We start from the raw sequence: 17225 nt of genomic DNA on the forward strand, positions 1-17225 counted from the left end.
GAACAGTGACTGAAACAGCACATAATGAATTGGGAGTTGAAGTCTTGGTCTGCTCTGAGGCCCTGTTGTGGAGTTTAAAGAATAGAGGTAGGTGAAAAAGTAAGACTGAAGTTCTGTGGTTAAAAGACTAAATAAGAAACAGTTGGAGGACTGAAACACTGTTGAGATTCTGAGGAGACTGGCAAATGGTTCATTTCAGAGTTAGTCCTGTTAGAGTACATTCATTAAATATTAGATCAGGAACTGTTTGAGAAACTGTTTTCTCTAAGTCTGTGCTGATGTAAGGTTCAGTCCAATAAATACATTTGTGGTGAGACGAACTGGGTGGGTGAGCGTAATAATAATACTCATGGATTAAGTTGAGGATTTTTTGGTAGAATTAAATAGCTTCTACTTACCCCAGAAAACAAATAACTAATTTTTTTTCCATCTGATTCAGAGGAAACATGACAAAAAAACTGGTTTCTATGCTTGAAGTTGGTCAAAGGGGAAAACAAAAGTCTGGTTAGTGCTAATTCATACCTGTCTGTTGACATTTAATGTGTAGAAGCAGAACAGTTATGTAAAGGAATGACAGTAAAAGCTGTTTAATTTTAATTTGAGTTGGAAGGTATCGACTGTGGTGTTAATTCTGCATGGTGGCAGTAAAGTGGAGTCCTTTTGTAAACAGCCAAGAGACTGTCATTATATTCTGTGTGGAAGGGGTATTTAAGGCAGTTCCCAGCACAGTGTGTTGCAGTGCTTGAGCAGTGGTTTGCTTTTTCCTTTTGCATTTAGGCTCAAAAAGGGGTAGAAAAGGCCGTTTGGGTGTTCTGACTTCTCATGTTTCGCTTGGTGATGGTGTAATGAAAAGTCTGTTAAAGAGAAATGGAAAACACCACACAGTGTTTTCTAGTTCTGTCAGAGATGGATTGTGTCAGGCTAATAAGTCGTTCTGGTAATACAAGTGATTCTTTTAGAAAAAGGAAATACACAGGACCTAATTTGTCTGAAGAGTTTGACATTTTGCCCCCTTGGAAGTCTTTACTGGAGATAGAAGAGACAGGGATTAATGTAAGGGTTGTGATGTATATGAGACAGGATAAAGGGAGAGTGATGGTGAATAAACTGGAAGCAGTGTAAGACACATGGACTTCACTAGCAGAACCAGTCCTGGATCACTGCTGTTTTCTAGTAATTGAAGAGAAGGAATTATGTCTTTGTATGATGTTCATGGTGGCCACAAAGTTCAGGTGAATTGTCCCAATTTCAGCTGAGCAATGATGGTTCTGCTCACCTGGGCCTTTAAAAAACTTTCTTAACGTGCACACACACACTCTGGATGTGGCAGGCTTCCCTGCTTTTCTGCATGGTATGTTCCCCTCACCTCTGGTCTCTTAATATTCACAAGGATGTCAGTGAATATATTTGGCAAAGTAAAACACTCAGGCTTAAAGTAAACACTTTTACTTGGCTCTCAGATAGGGATTTTGAAGACCTTTTGCTGCCTAAATGTAAAGTTTCACCTCTGAACTGTTGTCTTTCAAAATGTACTGTTGCTTGCACCAACAGATAAAGTTACTGTCAGTCCCCTGTGACATCCAGGGTGAATGCTTTAGTTTTAAATGAAAAAAGAGATCTCCTGACTTTGCAGCTGCTTTTGAATTTTGTATATGAAGAGGTATGAGGAGATCTGACTTTAAAATAAGGAGAGTCTGTTGTCAGCATTAGAGGTATAAAGGCAGAAAAACCAATACATTCCAAGAGGCTTTTTCTTCTTTTAAATGACTTTGCGTGTGGTCCACAGGTCATAGGTGTTTTGAATTCCTGAAAAAGGAAAATAGATTGATCAGATTTGAAAGAATGGACATTCTGATTATTTTAAATTTCTTCTGGTTCTTGCCTATGAAAGAAAACAGTATAGTTCTACTGAATGCATGTTTCATTTTACCAATGTAATCAATTCTGTATGTTTATTGAGATTAAATTTAAAGTACACTGTTTTCAATCTCCTGGCCTCCTCCTGAGAGGAGGAGGAGGAGTGTTAGGAAGAGCAGAAGGTAGGAGTTAGCAGCCATTCTGGAGGAGCCTCCTGAAAGTGATGTTCATTGTGAGGAATGTGGGGCAGAGCTGGCAGTGGATGAATCTGACCCATCCTAGGCATTGTTTCTAGCTTCGAGGTTCCCAAACTTCTTACGGACTTGGGGCCCGTTTCTGTTAGTTTGTATTGATTCCCAAATACTAGTACAAATGTTTAACATTTGTTACTCATGCATTCTCATGCCTTGGTGTCATAGTGTCTCTAACTGAATTTCCTGGTCAGATGTTTCCGTTTAGAGTATTCTATCGTTGGTCAGTGTTGGTATGTCCATTTGAAAAGGGTGTGTGTGAAATAAGGGACTGAGATATGTAATCTGTGGAGTAGGGTGCTCTGAAAACCATTCCCAGGGGAAGTACCTGAGTTTTCAGTACTGTCTTCTGAGCCTTCATTCTCATGAGGTTCAATAAGGCAAAGTGTAGGGTCCTGCACCTAGGTCTGGGCAATCCTATCAGTCCAGGCTGGGGGATGATGAAATTGAGAGCATCCTTGCAGAAAAGGATGTGGGGGTGCTGGTGGGAGACAAGCTGGACATGAGCCCAGCAGTGTGTGCTGGCAGCCCAGAAGGCCAGTGGCATCCTAGGCTGCATCAAAGGAAAGATGGCCAGCAGGTCAAGAGAGGTGATTCTGCTACTTTGCTGTGCTCTGGTAAGATCTCACCTGCAGTACTGTATCCAGCTCTTGAGTCCTCAACACAGGAGGGACATGGACCTGATGGAATGGGTCCAGAGGAGGGCTACGAAAATGATCATAGAGCTGGAACACCTCTGCTACAAGGACAGGCTGAGGGAGCTGGGGTTGTTCAGCCTGGTGAAGAGAAGCCTCTGGGGACACCTTATAGCAACCTTTCAGTACCTGAAGGGGGCCTTCAAGAAGGCTGCAGAGGGACTGTTTGCAAATGCCTGCAGTGACAGGATGAGGGGCAATGGTTGGAAATGAGAGAAGAGGAAATTTAGATTGGATGTTAGGAGCAAGCTCTTTACCATGAGGTTGGTGGAACACTGCAACAGGTTTCCCAGGGAGGTAGTTGAGGCCCCATCCCTGGAGCTATTCAAGGTTAGGCTTGACAAGGCTCTCAGTAAGCTGATCTAGTGGAGATCTAGTCCCAGCTGACTGCAGGGGTGTTGGACTAGACCTTTGGAGGTCCTTCCAACCCAAACCATTCTATAATTTGGATTTTAAATAGATGTTTTATTATTTTACTGATTTTCCATAAAAATTACTGAAGTCTTTAAAAAAGATCATTCGAACTCCAAACTCAGATACCAAATCTTACAGTAATAGTTCTGCACATACCATGGTTGGTCACTCACACATCTCTTGGTTCCTTATGTCTTTGGCAGATACATTGTGAATTGCAAACGACTTGAATGCAGCTAGAGCTTGGTTGCCTTTCACATTTTTTTTTTTTTGTTGTGCCAGCAGCAATTGAATAACTTTATACTGTAACTGGAAAAACTTCTTCTGTGTGTTTTCTTTTCTCCTCCCTAGATTCTAAGGCACAGATTTTACTTCTCTTGGACTGCCGAGAAGAAAGAGTGCGTGACTTGGAAACCTGCTTTAATTTGTCTTGTAGTTTATGAACTCACATCTTTTATTTTTTTCCTTCCTCCCCAACTTCCCTTCTGTTTTGCAGCCATAGACCTTTTGTATGGGGGTATATACTGCTTTATGTGTCAAGATTACATATACGACAAAGACATGGAACAAATTGCCAAAGAAGAACAACGAAAAGCTTGGAAATTACAAGGTTTGGTTTTCCTGCCTGAATTTCTTCTTTCTGTTTTTAATCATACCTGTCCCTCCCATTTGTCAATGGCAAAAACCAGTAAGGGGAAGAAAGAGTTAGTAGTGCAGGCAATGGGAGAGAGAGAAGTTTAAATACTACTTTCCAGGAGTTACAGCTAATTAGCAGAAATATGTTACTTGTAATTGCAAAGAAATAGAAAAATACCTAACATTAATCCTGCAAAACCTAATAGCAGTCAGATCTGTATGAGGTAGAAAATGTAACATTCTGCTCCTTTAGGCTTGTTTAGGTGATGTAGGCAATAAATCTGTTCCCCCTCACATGAAATGCCACCTTTGTGTGTGATCTTTTTTTTTTTTTTTAATTATTATGATTATTTTTTTTAAATAGAACGTGCCAGCTTGCTTACACACCTGTGCTTTCATGGTACACGCACAGTATCTATGTAGAAATATTTACACACAAATATATGTACACACATTTGTTTTATTCAGTTTGCTTTCCCTAATTTTTTCTTTTTTAGCCTTCACCCCAACAGTGGTTTCTCACTACCAGTGTACAATGACAGGTAAGAGGCGTGGGCTGGCGACGCACTTCACTAACAAGCGTCCCTTTGCTGATTATCCTGCCATTTTAGACATGAATCACAGTTAAGAATGCCAGTTTGATCGTGCAAATTGTTTTCCTCTTGTTTGGATATGTCCCAATGATTGAATAATTACAGCAGGCTTGATTTCATATGCCCTTTCCTTGACAGAGCTATTCCAAACCCAACCTTTTCTCCTTTTTTTTTTCTTTTTTTTTTTTTTTTTTGAAAGGAAAGGAAGTAGCATTTCTCTTTAAACTGAATAGTTTTAAAGCAGCAGTTGTAAAAGTTTGTCATCTTCCATTTCCAGTGGCCTCTAGGGGGTATGTTTTCTTAAAGTGGGAAAGTCTGTATTTGAAGACAGATGACTTCTGTCTCGTAGTGTCTCGTACTGAATCCATGGCATCCTGTTTCAATGTGGCAGCCTTAGTCAGGGCTGATATGACTTCAAACCATTCTTAACCTCATTTCCAATTTTAAAAATAGCAGCTAACATCGTATTAACCAGAGCTTTTCTGATGGTGTATCAAAAGTGTAGCTGCTTCTACTTAGTTCCTACTACAGATCCCATTCTTCTTTCAGCTTATTCCCTGTTTTGAGGGGCTGGGGGAGGAAGGAGGGATAGTGAGATTAACACTGAGTCCTGGAACAGGAAAATACAGCTTAAAGTGCTTTAGCACAAAGCGGTGGTTTTCAACACAAGACAGAATGGAAGCATGCTTTTAAAGCTTTCTCTTAGGCTATGCACCTCTTCTGAAAACTCTTTTAAACCCTTCAAAACTGTTGGTTGGGGCACCAAATGAATTGACTAAAATGACATAGCACTTCTTCATGATGCCCTAGAAGAGGAGGGACGCCTCCCCCCCTGCCCAGTTCCTTATTTTTGAAGATGTAAATTCAAAGAGCAATTCCTTATTGATGTTGTCCTTAGCAAATGATGTATTTCTGCCTTCTGGACTGAGGTGCAGCCAGTTTGTCTTCCAGTGCCCACAAGGGCCGTAGTTTATGTTCTAGAGAAATTACAGCTGCAAGATTGTTCATCTTGCCTAGGCCACAGAGTTCTGCACTGAAGAGAAGAATCACTGAGAGCAAAACTACCAGGCAGAAAACCTTCTCTGTACTGGTAACTGCCTAATGAATGGCATATTAAATATAAATATATACGAATGCATATTTATATGAACATGCACATTGCATCTTCTGTCTCTGGAGAACCAATCTGTATCTTCCAGTGAAGAAGGAAAATAAAGGAATAGACGACAATCCATTTTAAATTACAGGAGAAACTTCTTTTCTTTAAAGTCATGGTAGAAGGTCCTGTGCTTCTTGGCTTTTCATCATGAAACTCTCTGTGTTTCCCCACAAATTTATCAAAGGAATGAGAAGGGGAAATCCGTGGGAGAAATAATGGAGAATTAGATCTTTTTATCTTCTTTCTTCATTGCTTCACTCTGTCCTCTCTTTCCCGTGGTGACTTATGTTATCTGAAAGATTATAAAGAACCCTTCTTCCTCCAGACTGAATGTCAAAATCAATACAACCCCCAAACTCTGTGTCCTGGGTTCATATTTCTATCACAGAGTTTAGTTTACCTGAGGTAGTGTTGTCAACATGAAGAACTTCAGAAGTGAATCCAGTCTGCAAGAACTGAGATTGGCTTAAAAATTGAAGTGTGAATTTTGTGTGTCTCCAAACTTCTATTCACAGTGCTTGCAGAATATTGGTATATACTTGAATAGATGCTCACATCATAACATGATGCCTGGAGAAAGAACTTTAAGAAAAACCCCAAATATCATGAGATTAATTTCATATTCTTGTAGTAATATTAACTCCTAGTGTGATGAGTTCCCACATCCAGCTGTAGTTCAGGGTTATGTGATGTCACTCTGAACAGGTTGCAACTCTACCATGTGTTTTTTTTTCCTCTGATATTGAATAATGAGGGAGGTGAGAATACACAGAGCCCTTAATTCTAATTAACATTCGGATTTTGGGGAGGGGGTGAAAAATGGTTTTGCTGAATTACAACCAGTTGAACAACTTGTAGAAATGATTACTTGCAAAACTGTGACTTAGATAAACTAGAACCTTCATCACCTTTTCCTTCATTCATCTATATGTCCCTGGTAAAGTCTCTGGAAAATGACAATTTGTGTATTTGACTTACAATGAAATTAATTCTTGGATGGAGATTTCAGCTGTTGACTCGAATCTCTGGCTGTTTTTTATACCATTATTTTTACAATGATGAATTTTCACTCCTCTGTTGCTACTTTCCTTTAATCCTGAATAGTAACCTGTGCATGTTCTGCAAATCTTTGTGTAAGGTTGTTTATTACTGGAGTTACTGGCATGTTTGTGGGTGTTAATAAATCTTTTATTAAAACTTTTTCCTTATTTCTTTGGGATTTTGTTAACTTTTAGACACCAAACCATTCCTAATAAATGATTCTGTTGTCTCTTCCTCCCCTCTCCCCCTTAAAGTTTCAAGAGTAAAAGCTCCTCAATATTCTTGTTAAATTCTCTGTCTGAAATGGAACACCTTTTAATTTGTCTGTGTCTTAACCTGTGCTTTTTTCCTAATGAAAAGCTTCTGTAAGATAGTAGTTTTGTTTTGTTTTGTTTTCTGTCTGTTTTGCTCTGTTTGTTGTGGCATTAACTGTAGAGGGTTTCCTTTTTGGTTAAATTTCATTTTGATTGAGCAATAATTGATTTACCCAGAATCCTGTGAAGATACCTAGTCTTATCATGTTTAACTTCTGCTTGAAGAGCTGCTTTTGTGAAATGCTGTGGTCCCCATGCTCTGCAAGCATTTAAGCTATATAATTATATATAGATATATATAAATATATCTGACCAGTCCTGCTGATGTACTATTGCATGCCGGAAGTTGAGCGCACATGTGTTTCCAGGTGTGAATTTTGGTACCTTTCATTTAAACCAGGATTTAAATATTCAAAGGTGTGGGGGTTTTGTTTGGTTGGTTTTGGTTTTAATCATGATGAGACTTCATCCCACTGTTGGTGCTAACTAACGTTTGGCCACGTTTAAACTGTGCTGAACCCAACTGCAAGAGTTGACAGCTGGCCAGTGTGATTGCTGGTACTCACACTGCACTGAAAATGATGTTCAGCTTTTTTACAACCCAATTCATATAAATTCCTGAGGGATACAAATACAAAAAGGGCTGCTGAAGACATCTAATACGAAACTTGTTGGAAGCCAATGTTCTGTCATATGTGAACTGTCCATATGTGCGTCTCTACAGTTGCTTCATTCGTTTGCCTATGCATCCTGTATAGTGTGTTCAAAGCATTGCAGCTGTTTTATCTCATCAATCTGTTACCCAGTAATTAGTTTCCTTTTCTGTTTTCCTGGGTGTGTAGCTTGATGCTGAACCTTGGATAAAGGAAAGGGACTATATGATTCTGGTATTCTTATGCTTCTTGCATAATCTGTTGAATCAAATCGAGTGAGATGGGTGCATCCATGTAAATAACAGTTTTCTACTCCTCAAGAATCAAAAAATGAAACCTTTTATTTTTAGTACCTGGAGGGTCAGTAGTAACTATGAATTGAAGGTTGTTGGGTGGGTAGCTTCTGACAAGCATAGCTATTGCTGAAAATGAAGATCAAAGAGCTATTAAAATTTAATGTATATTATGCAGAATGTGTAAGCCTATAGCTATATCCTCTACTCTTTTCATATGTATGATTTATAATTTATTTTCTGTAGCACAGCACTGTTTCTGCTCCATGCATTCTGTGAAAAAATAACTCTTAATTGACTTTAATCCTCAGTTTTAGTCTAGATTGCTTCTCATCTTACTATTCTTTTAATGCTGAGATGCTTTTTGTGACTCACTGTAATTGACCTTGCATAGTAATTTCTCTGTGCTACATAGAATGCTGCAGCAGTACTTAGCTGGTCAGCAAAAAAGCCTTCACTGTTGTGTTTTTCTTGTGTCAGATTTGCACTGAACACAACTCTGTGCTTACTGAAGATCTACTCTCTGTACAACTTACCTGACTCACTTCTTCTGCCCTTTCCTTTGAACAAAAGAAATATATTGGAAATACAGTGTTGGTGTTTAAAGAGAATAATGACACATTTTAGCTGCAGCTCATGAGTAGGGGTAGTTAAGTACTTTGAAAGCTTGGTTGGTTGGTGAGGGGAGGGTAATGTTTAAACCTACTACTAACTGCATTTTTAGATTATGTTAGATATGTCAGTAAAGTGACTCTCAAGTGTTAGAATTTTCTAATACCCAGTCCTACATCACTGCTTATAAGAAGTTGTTACTCTCTAATGGTATATCTGAAGATATGCAGTAGCTATTTAGTATATAAAATTACTAAATTCTGATGTTCATCTGTAAAGATTAAGTCTGTATCTGTCCATTAAGTTGGATCAGTTTTGATTAGTACATTGAATTAGTTGTCAAAGATAGGGTTGAGGTTTCATGGTTGTCCTGTATGTTCTCCTAAAATCATGTGGTGGTTCTGTCATTTGACCTCCTCTGAGCACAAAGAAAATGCTGAATTTATTCTTGTGCTGACATCTCTTTTGAGTAAAAGGAGATTAAAATCTAGTAATGGAAACTTTATTTGGGCTAGATATTTTTTGCAAGTAAGCAAGTGCCTTTCTTATCAGGTCTTACCTGTTGGAAGGTTGGTTGATACCTTCACGAGGCTAAAAGGAAATCACTCCTGCAGTTGTACATAGATTTGATCTAACTTAATGGACAGCATGTTGAAAGTTTTTACTTGAACAGAGTTTTTAATCCTTTCACTAAACAACTTCCTGAAACTTTCTTTTCCTCTGCTTAGGCATTGGAGAGAAGTATTCAACATGGGAGCCAACCAAACGAGAGTTAGAATTGCTACGACACAACCCCAAGCGGAGAAAAATAACCACAAACTGCACCATAGGTAAGGGCTAGAAATCCTTTCTGGAGCAGGTTCTCAGCCACTTTGACATTCAGATTTCTGTATTTTTCTTCCAGAAATGCTTTCACGCTGAGGTAACTAGAGGATAACAAAATAAGTTTCTTTTACCCTACCTTGTTCTCACTATAGAAGGATATACACTCTGTTGCTTCAGGTGCTGCTGCTGATTCATCTGTGTAACAGCTACGAAACAGTGTCAGTGTACACCTGTAAAGATTTTAGCACCAATCAGTGGTGCCACCTCAACTCAATCTTCATCAGAGGTCCTGTGAAGGTGTACAAAGACAAATCCTATGGTTGATATGTGTCCTTAGGTATAGCAGCCTGTTGTTAAACCTGATTTTAGCAGAGAATAAGCACAGTGGTGGTGTTCTGCTTCACGTTCTCAACTCCAAATGGGGTCTCTTCAATTTCATATTGACTGAAAAGATATAATTTTCTCTCCTGTGTGTGTGAAGCAGCAGTTTTGAAATGCATACCGAATGTTTAATGTTTAGTGTTCAGTCCTCTGGAGCAAAGAAATGGGGGTGTATCTGCTTATGGCTGGCGAGTGTTTGTTTGGGTAAGGGTGATGAAAACAAACTGCATTTCCCAGGTTGTTTTCTGCTGTCTTTAGGCTGGGGGAATAACAGGGTTAAAACCAGCTTCCTGACAAGCTCCAATGAAGATTATTGGTCACTGTTCTCTATTGTTAAATGCACAGTAACATTTTAATGGTGAAGGTACAAGGTCAGAGACATAGCTACAGACAAGAAACTATTGGAGAAGTGTTTTCCTGCTTTTTAAGCTGCTTACTGGTTTATGAGAACACTTCATGCTTTCAGCACATTTGCTTTTGTCAAAAAACCACTGAACATAATTGCTCAAACCATCTAATGTCATGTTTCTAATTCAGTAAGTCATATTTAATCTAAAATGTGTTTATATTTATTTGGAAAACTGGACTAAGAAGCACAGAGTGAGTTGACAGTGCCTCTAGAATGGTAATTCTAAAGAAGAGACCTATACATTGGCAAGAGTAGAACAGGATGGACAGTTGGAAAAACATCTGGATTTGGAAACTTCAAGCAGCCGGGTTAAAATTAACTAGGCAAAGATTGCTTGCACCATCTTCACATTGGGATTTTCTGTTTTATGAAACTCAAGGTGTATTTTCCACATGAACATATGGAAGACTTAACTGAGAGGGTGACAGAACAGTGGAGCAAGCTGTCCAGAGAGGTTGTGGGGTCTCCCACTCTGGAGACATTCAATACCTTCCTCGGTGCGCATTCAAGACCCTCAGGATCACCAAGTCCAACCCAGAACCATACTCTGCAAGGTTCACCTGTAAACCATATCCCCAATTACCACATCCAAACGTCCCTTAAACACATCCAGGGTTGGTGACTCCACCACCTCCCTGGGCAGCTCATTCCAATCCCTAACCACTCTTGCCATGAATTTTTTTTTTCCTAATGTCCAGTCTAAACCTACCCAGTGTCAGCTTGAGGCCATTCCCTCTCGTTCTCTCACTAATGACCTGTGAGAAGAGACCAGGGCCAGCCTCTCTACAACCTCCTTTCAGGTAGTTGTAGACAGCAATGAGGTCTCCCCTCAGCCTCCTCTTTACCAAACTAACTATCCCCAGCTCCTTCAGTCACTCATCAGATTTATTCTCCAGGTCCTTCCCTAGCTTCCTTGCACTCCTCTGCACTGGCTCCAGCAGCTCCACATCTCTCTTGTATTGAGGTGCCCTAAACTGGACACAATCTTTGAAGGTCCCTTCCAACCCCTAACATCCTGTGGTACTTGTGATTTTCCTAAAGACCATTGTAGATTATTTAAGATACCAGAACTGCGCAGGGCAAATAAAGTTTGCTGAAATTTTGAAGGTGAAGGTGACTTTTCTGAAGACTTGAAGCATGTTCCTGTGTTGCTTTCTCCAATCCCGAGGATTGCTACGCCTGCTCTTACAGGATTTTAAATTTTTTCAGTCTGTTTAAAAAGGACGTGTCGGGTTGCATGAAATCTCACCCAATGCTGCACGGGCAGGGGAGCGCTGACAGAACACAGGGGATAAGGGAATGACTGATCTCTTTACTTCTGCAGGCATGCTTTTAATAATTTCTCCTACTGAGCCCTGAAGCTGTCTGTGTGCTGAGATTTAGAAAGAGAAAGAGAAAAAGAAAGAAAAAGAAAAAAAAAAATCAAAGTACCCAGGAGACATAATGCAGTTTTGGGCTCCAGTTAAAAGCAAAAGACCAGCTTGCTTTCACAAAAATACATTGGGGGTTTAGCTGAAGGAAGAAAAGACCTGCCATTGTCCTTGAGCCTTTTCTCTCCCAGCTAACCTGCTACTAAATATATATCTGCTTCAGAGCCTTTTCCCCTTCACTTTCCTCAAGTTGACATGTCTGTTTGCAGTTTCAGATCAGTGAAGAGCCTATGTGCAGACTGAAATGCTGCAATTACCTGGACATTCCCATTTCTCTCTTTCTAATACTCAATTCTTTTGACATCAAGTTTCTAGCAACCCCATAGCAGATATTAGTTTATCTTTTGTGGTAGGTAAATGGCTTAAAGAAGAGGCATAATGGCCAGTTTTATTGCTTCTGAAAATGGAGGTGGTGTTGATAGCCATCTAGAGTAGCCACTGCACATCTGTTGATCAGCTCTGTTTACAAAAGAGTCTGTTTAAGCATCACCAGCTGCCTTCTAGGTATAAAATGCTCTCTGCAAAGCTGTTTTAAGAGGAAGGTACAGGGGGTGTTTGCTGCTTTCTGTCTTGCCTCCAGAGATACCAGTGTCAGTTTGGGGGTGGCATGTTTAACAGCTTTGTGATGACCTTCTGAAATGGTTCTTGTGTCAAAGCCTGTTCCAGCATTTGTGTAAGACAAGTCTGTTAGTACTGAATCTAAAGGAAGTGAGACAGTACTTAGAAACCTGGACAGGAATGACCTTGAAAGGACATTCTTAACCTACATGTGAAGGACTTGCATATGATTTTGAGCCATAATAATAAAATATATTAAACTTGATGTTACTTGTATCTGGACCAACCTTATGTGGCAAAATGTTTTGTTGTAGTTTCCTGTTCCCAGGAACTGTATTACTTGTATTGAGGGTCTTTTAGTTTACTGTTTTACTCTATGGCAGAACCTTCTTTGTACATAAATGTTTTTTTTAATTCCAGATTTGTAGCAATTTCATGATGCTTTTTAAACCGCTGGATGTGGCTGCCACTTTTTGAGTTGTTTCAACTTTTACACAGCTGCAGAAGCCTTTGTCTTTCATTGGCACCATAAGTTAAATCTACAGAATCCTCAGCCTGAATGTGTTATAATGGAGAATTGAATTGGCAGTTCACTGGAGGACATACTGTGCAAAACTCCTAGTTTTTGACTTTGCAAATGAGATGATTCCACTTACATGACAGTTTGAAACCCATTGAAGAAGAAATTTCTTGTTCACATTCTTAAAATACTGCGAACAGGAAACCCACCAACTTAACAAAACCCCATCCATTTTGCTTGGTTCTCTTTTGAAAGTCTTTGTTCCCATCTCATTGATAATTTTCCAGCTAGTAAGAAGACAGAGTAGGCAACATTGCTTGAATTGCTATTTTGCTATTGAGCGAGTTACTTTTTCAAAGAAAACTCACATGGGGCACTGCTTAGAGGCTATAGAAACTCTTCTAATTTCTGCCTTCTGGGCTGTAAACAAAGGACTGTTCCCAATGTACATAAGCATCTTCAAAGTGACTTGGAACATGCTGTAACCAGGTGGAAACATCGAACTACCTCCATGCAAGAAGCTGTTGATGAAAACCAGTCATGATGTGGATTTGTAAGGCATTTAATATTGTGATGTTCTAGTGGGTTTGAAATGTTGGGGGGGTTTGTATTTCAATACATTCAAGAAGGGTCTATGCTCTGTTTGGCCCATAAACATGTGCTCTTGGGTGGCTCCAGAGATTCTCAGACCTTGTTGTGCCCCAGATGCTCAAGCATGCTGTGTTTTTCCTTCTACTGGCACAGCTGTTCTCAGGTGAGCTAGGTCAGGCTGGAGGAATGGCAGTGTGGGAAATTCAGAGGGTGAGCGGAAAGCAGAAGCTTCCTAAGTTATTTTATGTTCTTGACAGTAACAATGAATGTCAGAAGAGGTTTAGGTTGAACAGAAGGAAAAATGTCTTTCCTGAAAGAGTTGTCTAGCTCTGGAACAGGCTGCCCAGGGCAATGGTGGAATCTTCATCACTGGAGGGATTGAAAAGCTGTGTAGATGTGGTGCTGAGGGCCATGATTTAGTGGTGACCTGGCAGTGCTGGGTTAATGGTTGGACTAAATGATCATAAAGGTCTCCTCCAACCAGAACAATTCTATGATTCTTTGAATCGTGGCCTAGATTAGTCAACTCAGAGAGTTATTTCTATTCACAGACATGTTCATCTTGATTTTTGGATTGAGCTGGTGTGTCTAGTATCCTACAAACACACAAACATTTGTATGGAGAATAAGATTTAACAATTACTAAAGCAGATTCTAACAGCGTAAAAGGAAAATCTAATTTTTTCAGTCTCTTCTTGCCTGTGAAATGGCTGCCCTTGGCATGGGAGGTGAGTGGCCAAGTTCATAAGCTAAGTTGCTCTTAGGGAGAGGGGGTTGGACTGAGAGTGCTACAGTGTCTTTGGGGAATTGTTTTCCAAAGCTTATCTTGCTCTGCTGTCATTAATATCCCCAGCAGATCAGTTCTTCTGGGTGCACGATGTATTAGCTTGGGATCAGCTGGTGTCCTGATTAGCATCTGATTTAGCCACTTTGTGGCTAAAGATTGGTATGTTAACAATAGGAAGAATTAGACTCCTGAGGCACAAGGATAATCATCAGGAGCCACGTGGGATTCCCATTTGCAGTGCTGCAAAAAGGCAGAGGGGATGGTTTGATGGTTTGCATAGGAGACTGAGCAGATCCTGCTCAGCAAGAGCAATGGGGTGGGGGGGAGGTGGTGGAAACAATGGCTACATGGGAGTAGCAGGTGGGTTTTGCAGCTGTGCAATGCTGAGCAGTGTGATGTGACAAAGAGCAGCATGAGTAGAATAAATATTGCAGCAGAGCTCCTGTGTAAAGGTGGCAAGGGAAGAGGAACAGTGGCCTGGAAAATATTTCTGGTTCTCTAAACAAGCTACCAGGAGCCTTCCAGCTCCTGCTGAAGTAGCTGTAACTTCCAAGGTGTTGAAGACAGCATCAGTACTTGGAAGTTGCTTGTGAATGCACCAGCTTTGTGCTACTTAAGGTAGCTTAAATGGAAAAGTGGAATGAAAAACATGGTCTGGTACAGCATCAGATTTCTAGCTGTAACTTAAATGTGGAAGTTATGAATTTATAAGCAGTAATACTTTGTATATTTGAAAACATGAGCACACAAAGCACACCTCAGTATTTTGCAGAATGCTATGGGGTGCAGGAAAGGGAAACCATCTGTAAGGCTTCTCAGGTGACTGTTTCCTCTATTTATTTTTTTTCTCTCTCTAACGCATTAGAGTGGCTGGCTGGTTGGAGAATTGTTTCCTAAATGGTTGGATTGGGAAAAAAAAGAAAAAGAAAAGTGGTATTTATCAGGGAGATGGTTCTGGTTTACCTTTGCAGGAGTTCTTACCATTGGATTGAGTTGTGTAATGTTTTTCCTAGGTCTAAAATTGATAAACCTGATAGGAAAAATAAGGAAAATCTCTCTTCCTCTCAAAGCTTCCAGGGAATTTTAAGAAAAATTAGACATGAATCTTAAAGCAGTTTTAAACCATAAGCTGTGATTAACTTGCTGAGGTTTGTAGAGATTTGCTTTCAGAAAGTCCTTGCTAGACTTCCAAAGTTTACCTCTTTAACAACCTAACACCTAAAACTTCCCTCTGCAGAAAGCATTTCCAAAAGAAGTTGATAGTTCAGTAGCCTTCTTGTTTATTGATTGTTGTCTGAGAGCACATCACCAAAGCTGGTGCCAGAAAGCTATTTGCATCACTGCTGTAATGTCACTCTGGCTTATCTTCACAGCAGTCACTGTTTGAGATGTCTATGATTTAACTGCAGTGCCTGCAGTGTTCAGCTGCTTGGAGTGAGCAAACTTCTGTTCTAGAAACCCTTGCTATAGAAAGAAAGTTGTGTTACCCCCCTCATATTTCAAGAGCCTTCTTCAGAATGCTTATTTGATCTCAGGCTGAGAATGAGGGAGGGTTTGTGCTCTGCTATCACTGAGGAATGAGGGAGGGTTTCTGCTCTTGCTATCTCTGTATTTGATTGCATTTTATGCCCTCTGGAAGAGAGGACATAAGCTAATGTCTTTCAGTATATGTTGTCCTGTTTGTTTCCATTTTGTGTCATGGTTTTGCAGGAGCAAACTCTTTCATGAACTTTGAGAATCAGACTCTAAAAAGCATTTCTGATGAAAGGAGAAAGACTTTATTATCTTCCTTCTCTACTTTCTCCATGCTTTAAGCAGAAGAACTAGCAATATACTTCTCTCTAATACATGCTAAGAGTGAAGGCATAGGCTACAACTGAGGTAAACAGCTTGCTTACACCAGGGCACAATCCTTTCTTTCTGTTCAGCCTTGTGTATGCTTCCCCTTAATTCCAGCCACATGGTCCCCAGCTCTCCTGGGCATTCACTCTTGTGCTGTCAAGCTGGTTACAGTCTGTTCAGTTCATTAACCTGGCAGGAAACATTGTGCTTTTTGGTGGTGGTGGTTTTGCAAGAGGAGTGTTCTGCTGTCTCACAGCACTCCACAGCTCGATGGAGGTTCTGACACGTGCACAAAGCTCTGACCTGAGGAGGGATGGCACAGAAAGGGATGCGTGGCTGGGAGGAAGGGGAGAGACACCTTTTGCTGGCAGCAAGCCATGCTGCATCTGAGCTGTAGTTTCATTTATCTTCAGCAAAGCCAGTAAAGATTAACTGCTCTTGGATTGTCACCTTGAAATGAAGAGTAAGCCAGGAAGCCAACTTTAAACAGAAAATAAACTTACCAGGCTTTTTATGAACCCATGTAAAGAAGACAAACTCTGAGAAGCTTGAACCAGCGGTAATGTGACATACATTGTTGCATATTTAGCTTAGTGGCCTTTTAAGTAAATGCTGCACAATTATTTTAATTCCTTCTTGTCAGAGTACCTTGTGTTCTTCTAAAATCAATCAGTTGTAAGGCTGAAATCTAAATGGCCTCTTTGGCTTGAGCCATTTTGGGTTGGCTGTAGTGTATATAGAGAACCTTAAAAGTTTATGCGTCTTCCTTTTCAGCCTTTATACACAGTCCCCCACCCTCCAGAATAAAAGAAAAAAAGCTCTTTGGAAGTAACTAATATAAAATATTTGCCTATCTTTTGTTTGATGACTGAAGAGTAGTTAAGACTTGCAGGGCATGTTTTTCAGCTCATAAAGATCAATGTGAGAAGGATACCAATTCCCTTTACAAGGAACTTTTTTTTCCCCAAGGGTTTATTCCTACTTTAAAGTTAAAATGGTGCAATAAGTTGGAAGTATAAACCACTTAAGATCTTTTCTCCAGGGAGTATTGGGTAATAGTAGTGAGATAGCTTGGAAAAGAAAGTCCTGTATTGAAGGGAATCATGGCTAAACTGGCCCTTGTTAGGCCTCCCAGTGTTTTTTGGTTGATCTTCTTCCAGCCATGTATGGACTGTGATTCTGATTCTGTGACTGTTGAAGAAACCACCAGACCTAACTTTTGTAGATGAGTATTCTTAGCAGCTCCTAGGCAGTGCAATACTTTGGATTTTCTGCAATGTCCATGTGTAGAATAAACCTCTTGCCTTTGCTTTGTTTCCAGTAAAAATTAACCAAGTGTCAGAAGCAATTTTGAGAAGTTACCT

At 40.0% G+C, this 17225-nt stretch overlaps 1 protein-coding gene across 2 annotated transcripts in view; it reads left to right on the forward strand.

The window, feature by feature from the left end:
* USP22 (ubiquitin specific peptidase 22) overlaps positions 1–17225 on the forward strand; it is a 105705-nt gene that overhangs the window by 43121 nt on the left and 45359 nt on the right. Inside the window, exons 3-5 of one of the 2 annotated variants that reach the window (XM_054390943.1) lie at positions 3714–3827; positions 4351–4395; positions 9247–9348. In XM_054390943.1, the coding sequence (XP_054246918.1) occupies positions 3714–3827; positions 4351–4395; positions 9247–9348 (261 nt within the window). The remainder of the gene's footprint in view (positions 1–3713; positions 3828–4350; positions 4396–9246; positions 9349–17225) is intronic. The other variant, XM_054390944.1, reaches the window with a different exon arrangement.

This window comes from Indicator indicator, chromosome 22 (assembly GCF_027791375.1).
Source record: "Indicator indicator isolate 239-I01 chromosome 22, UM_Iind_1.1, whole genome shotgun sequence".
NCBI classification, from domain to species: Eukaryota; Metazoa; Chordata; class Aves; order Piciformes; family Indicatoridae; genus Indicator; species Indicator indicator.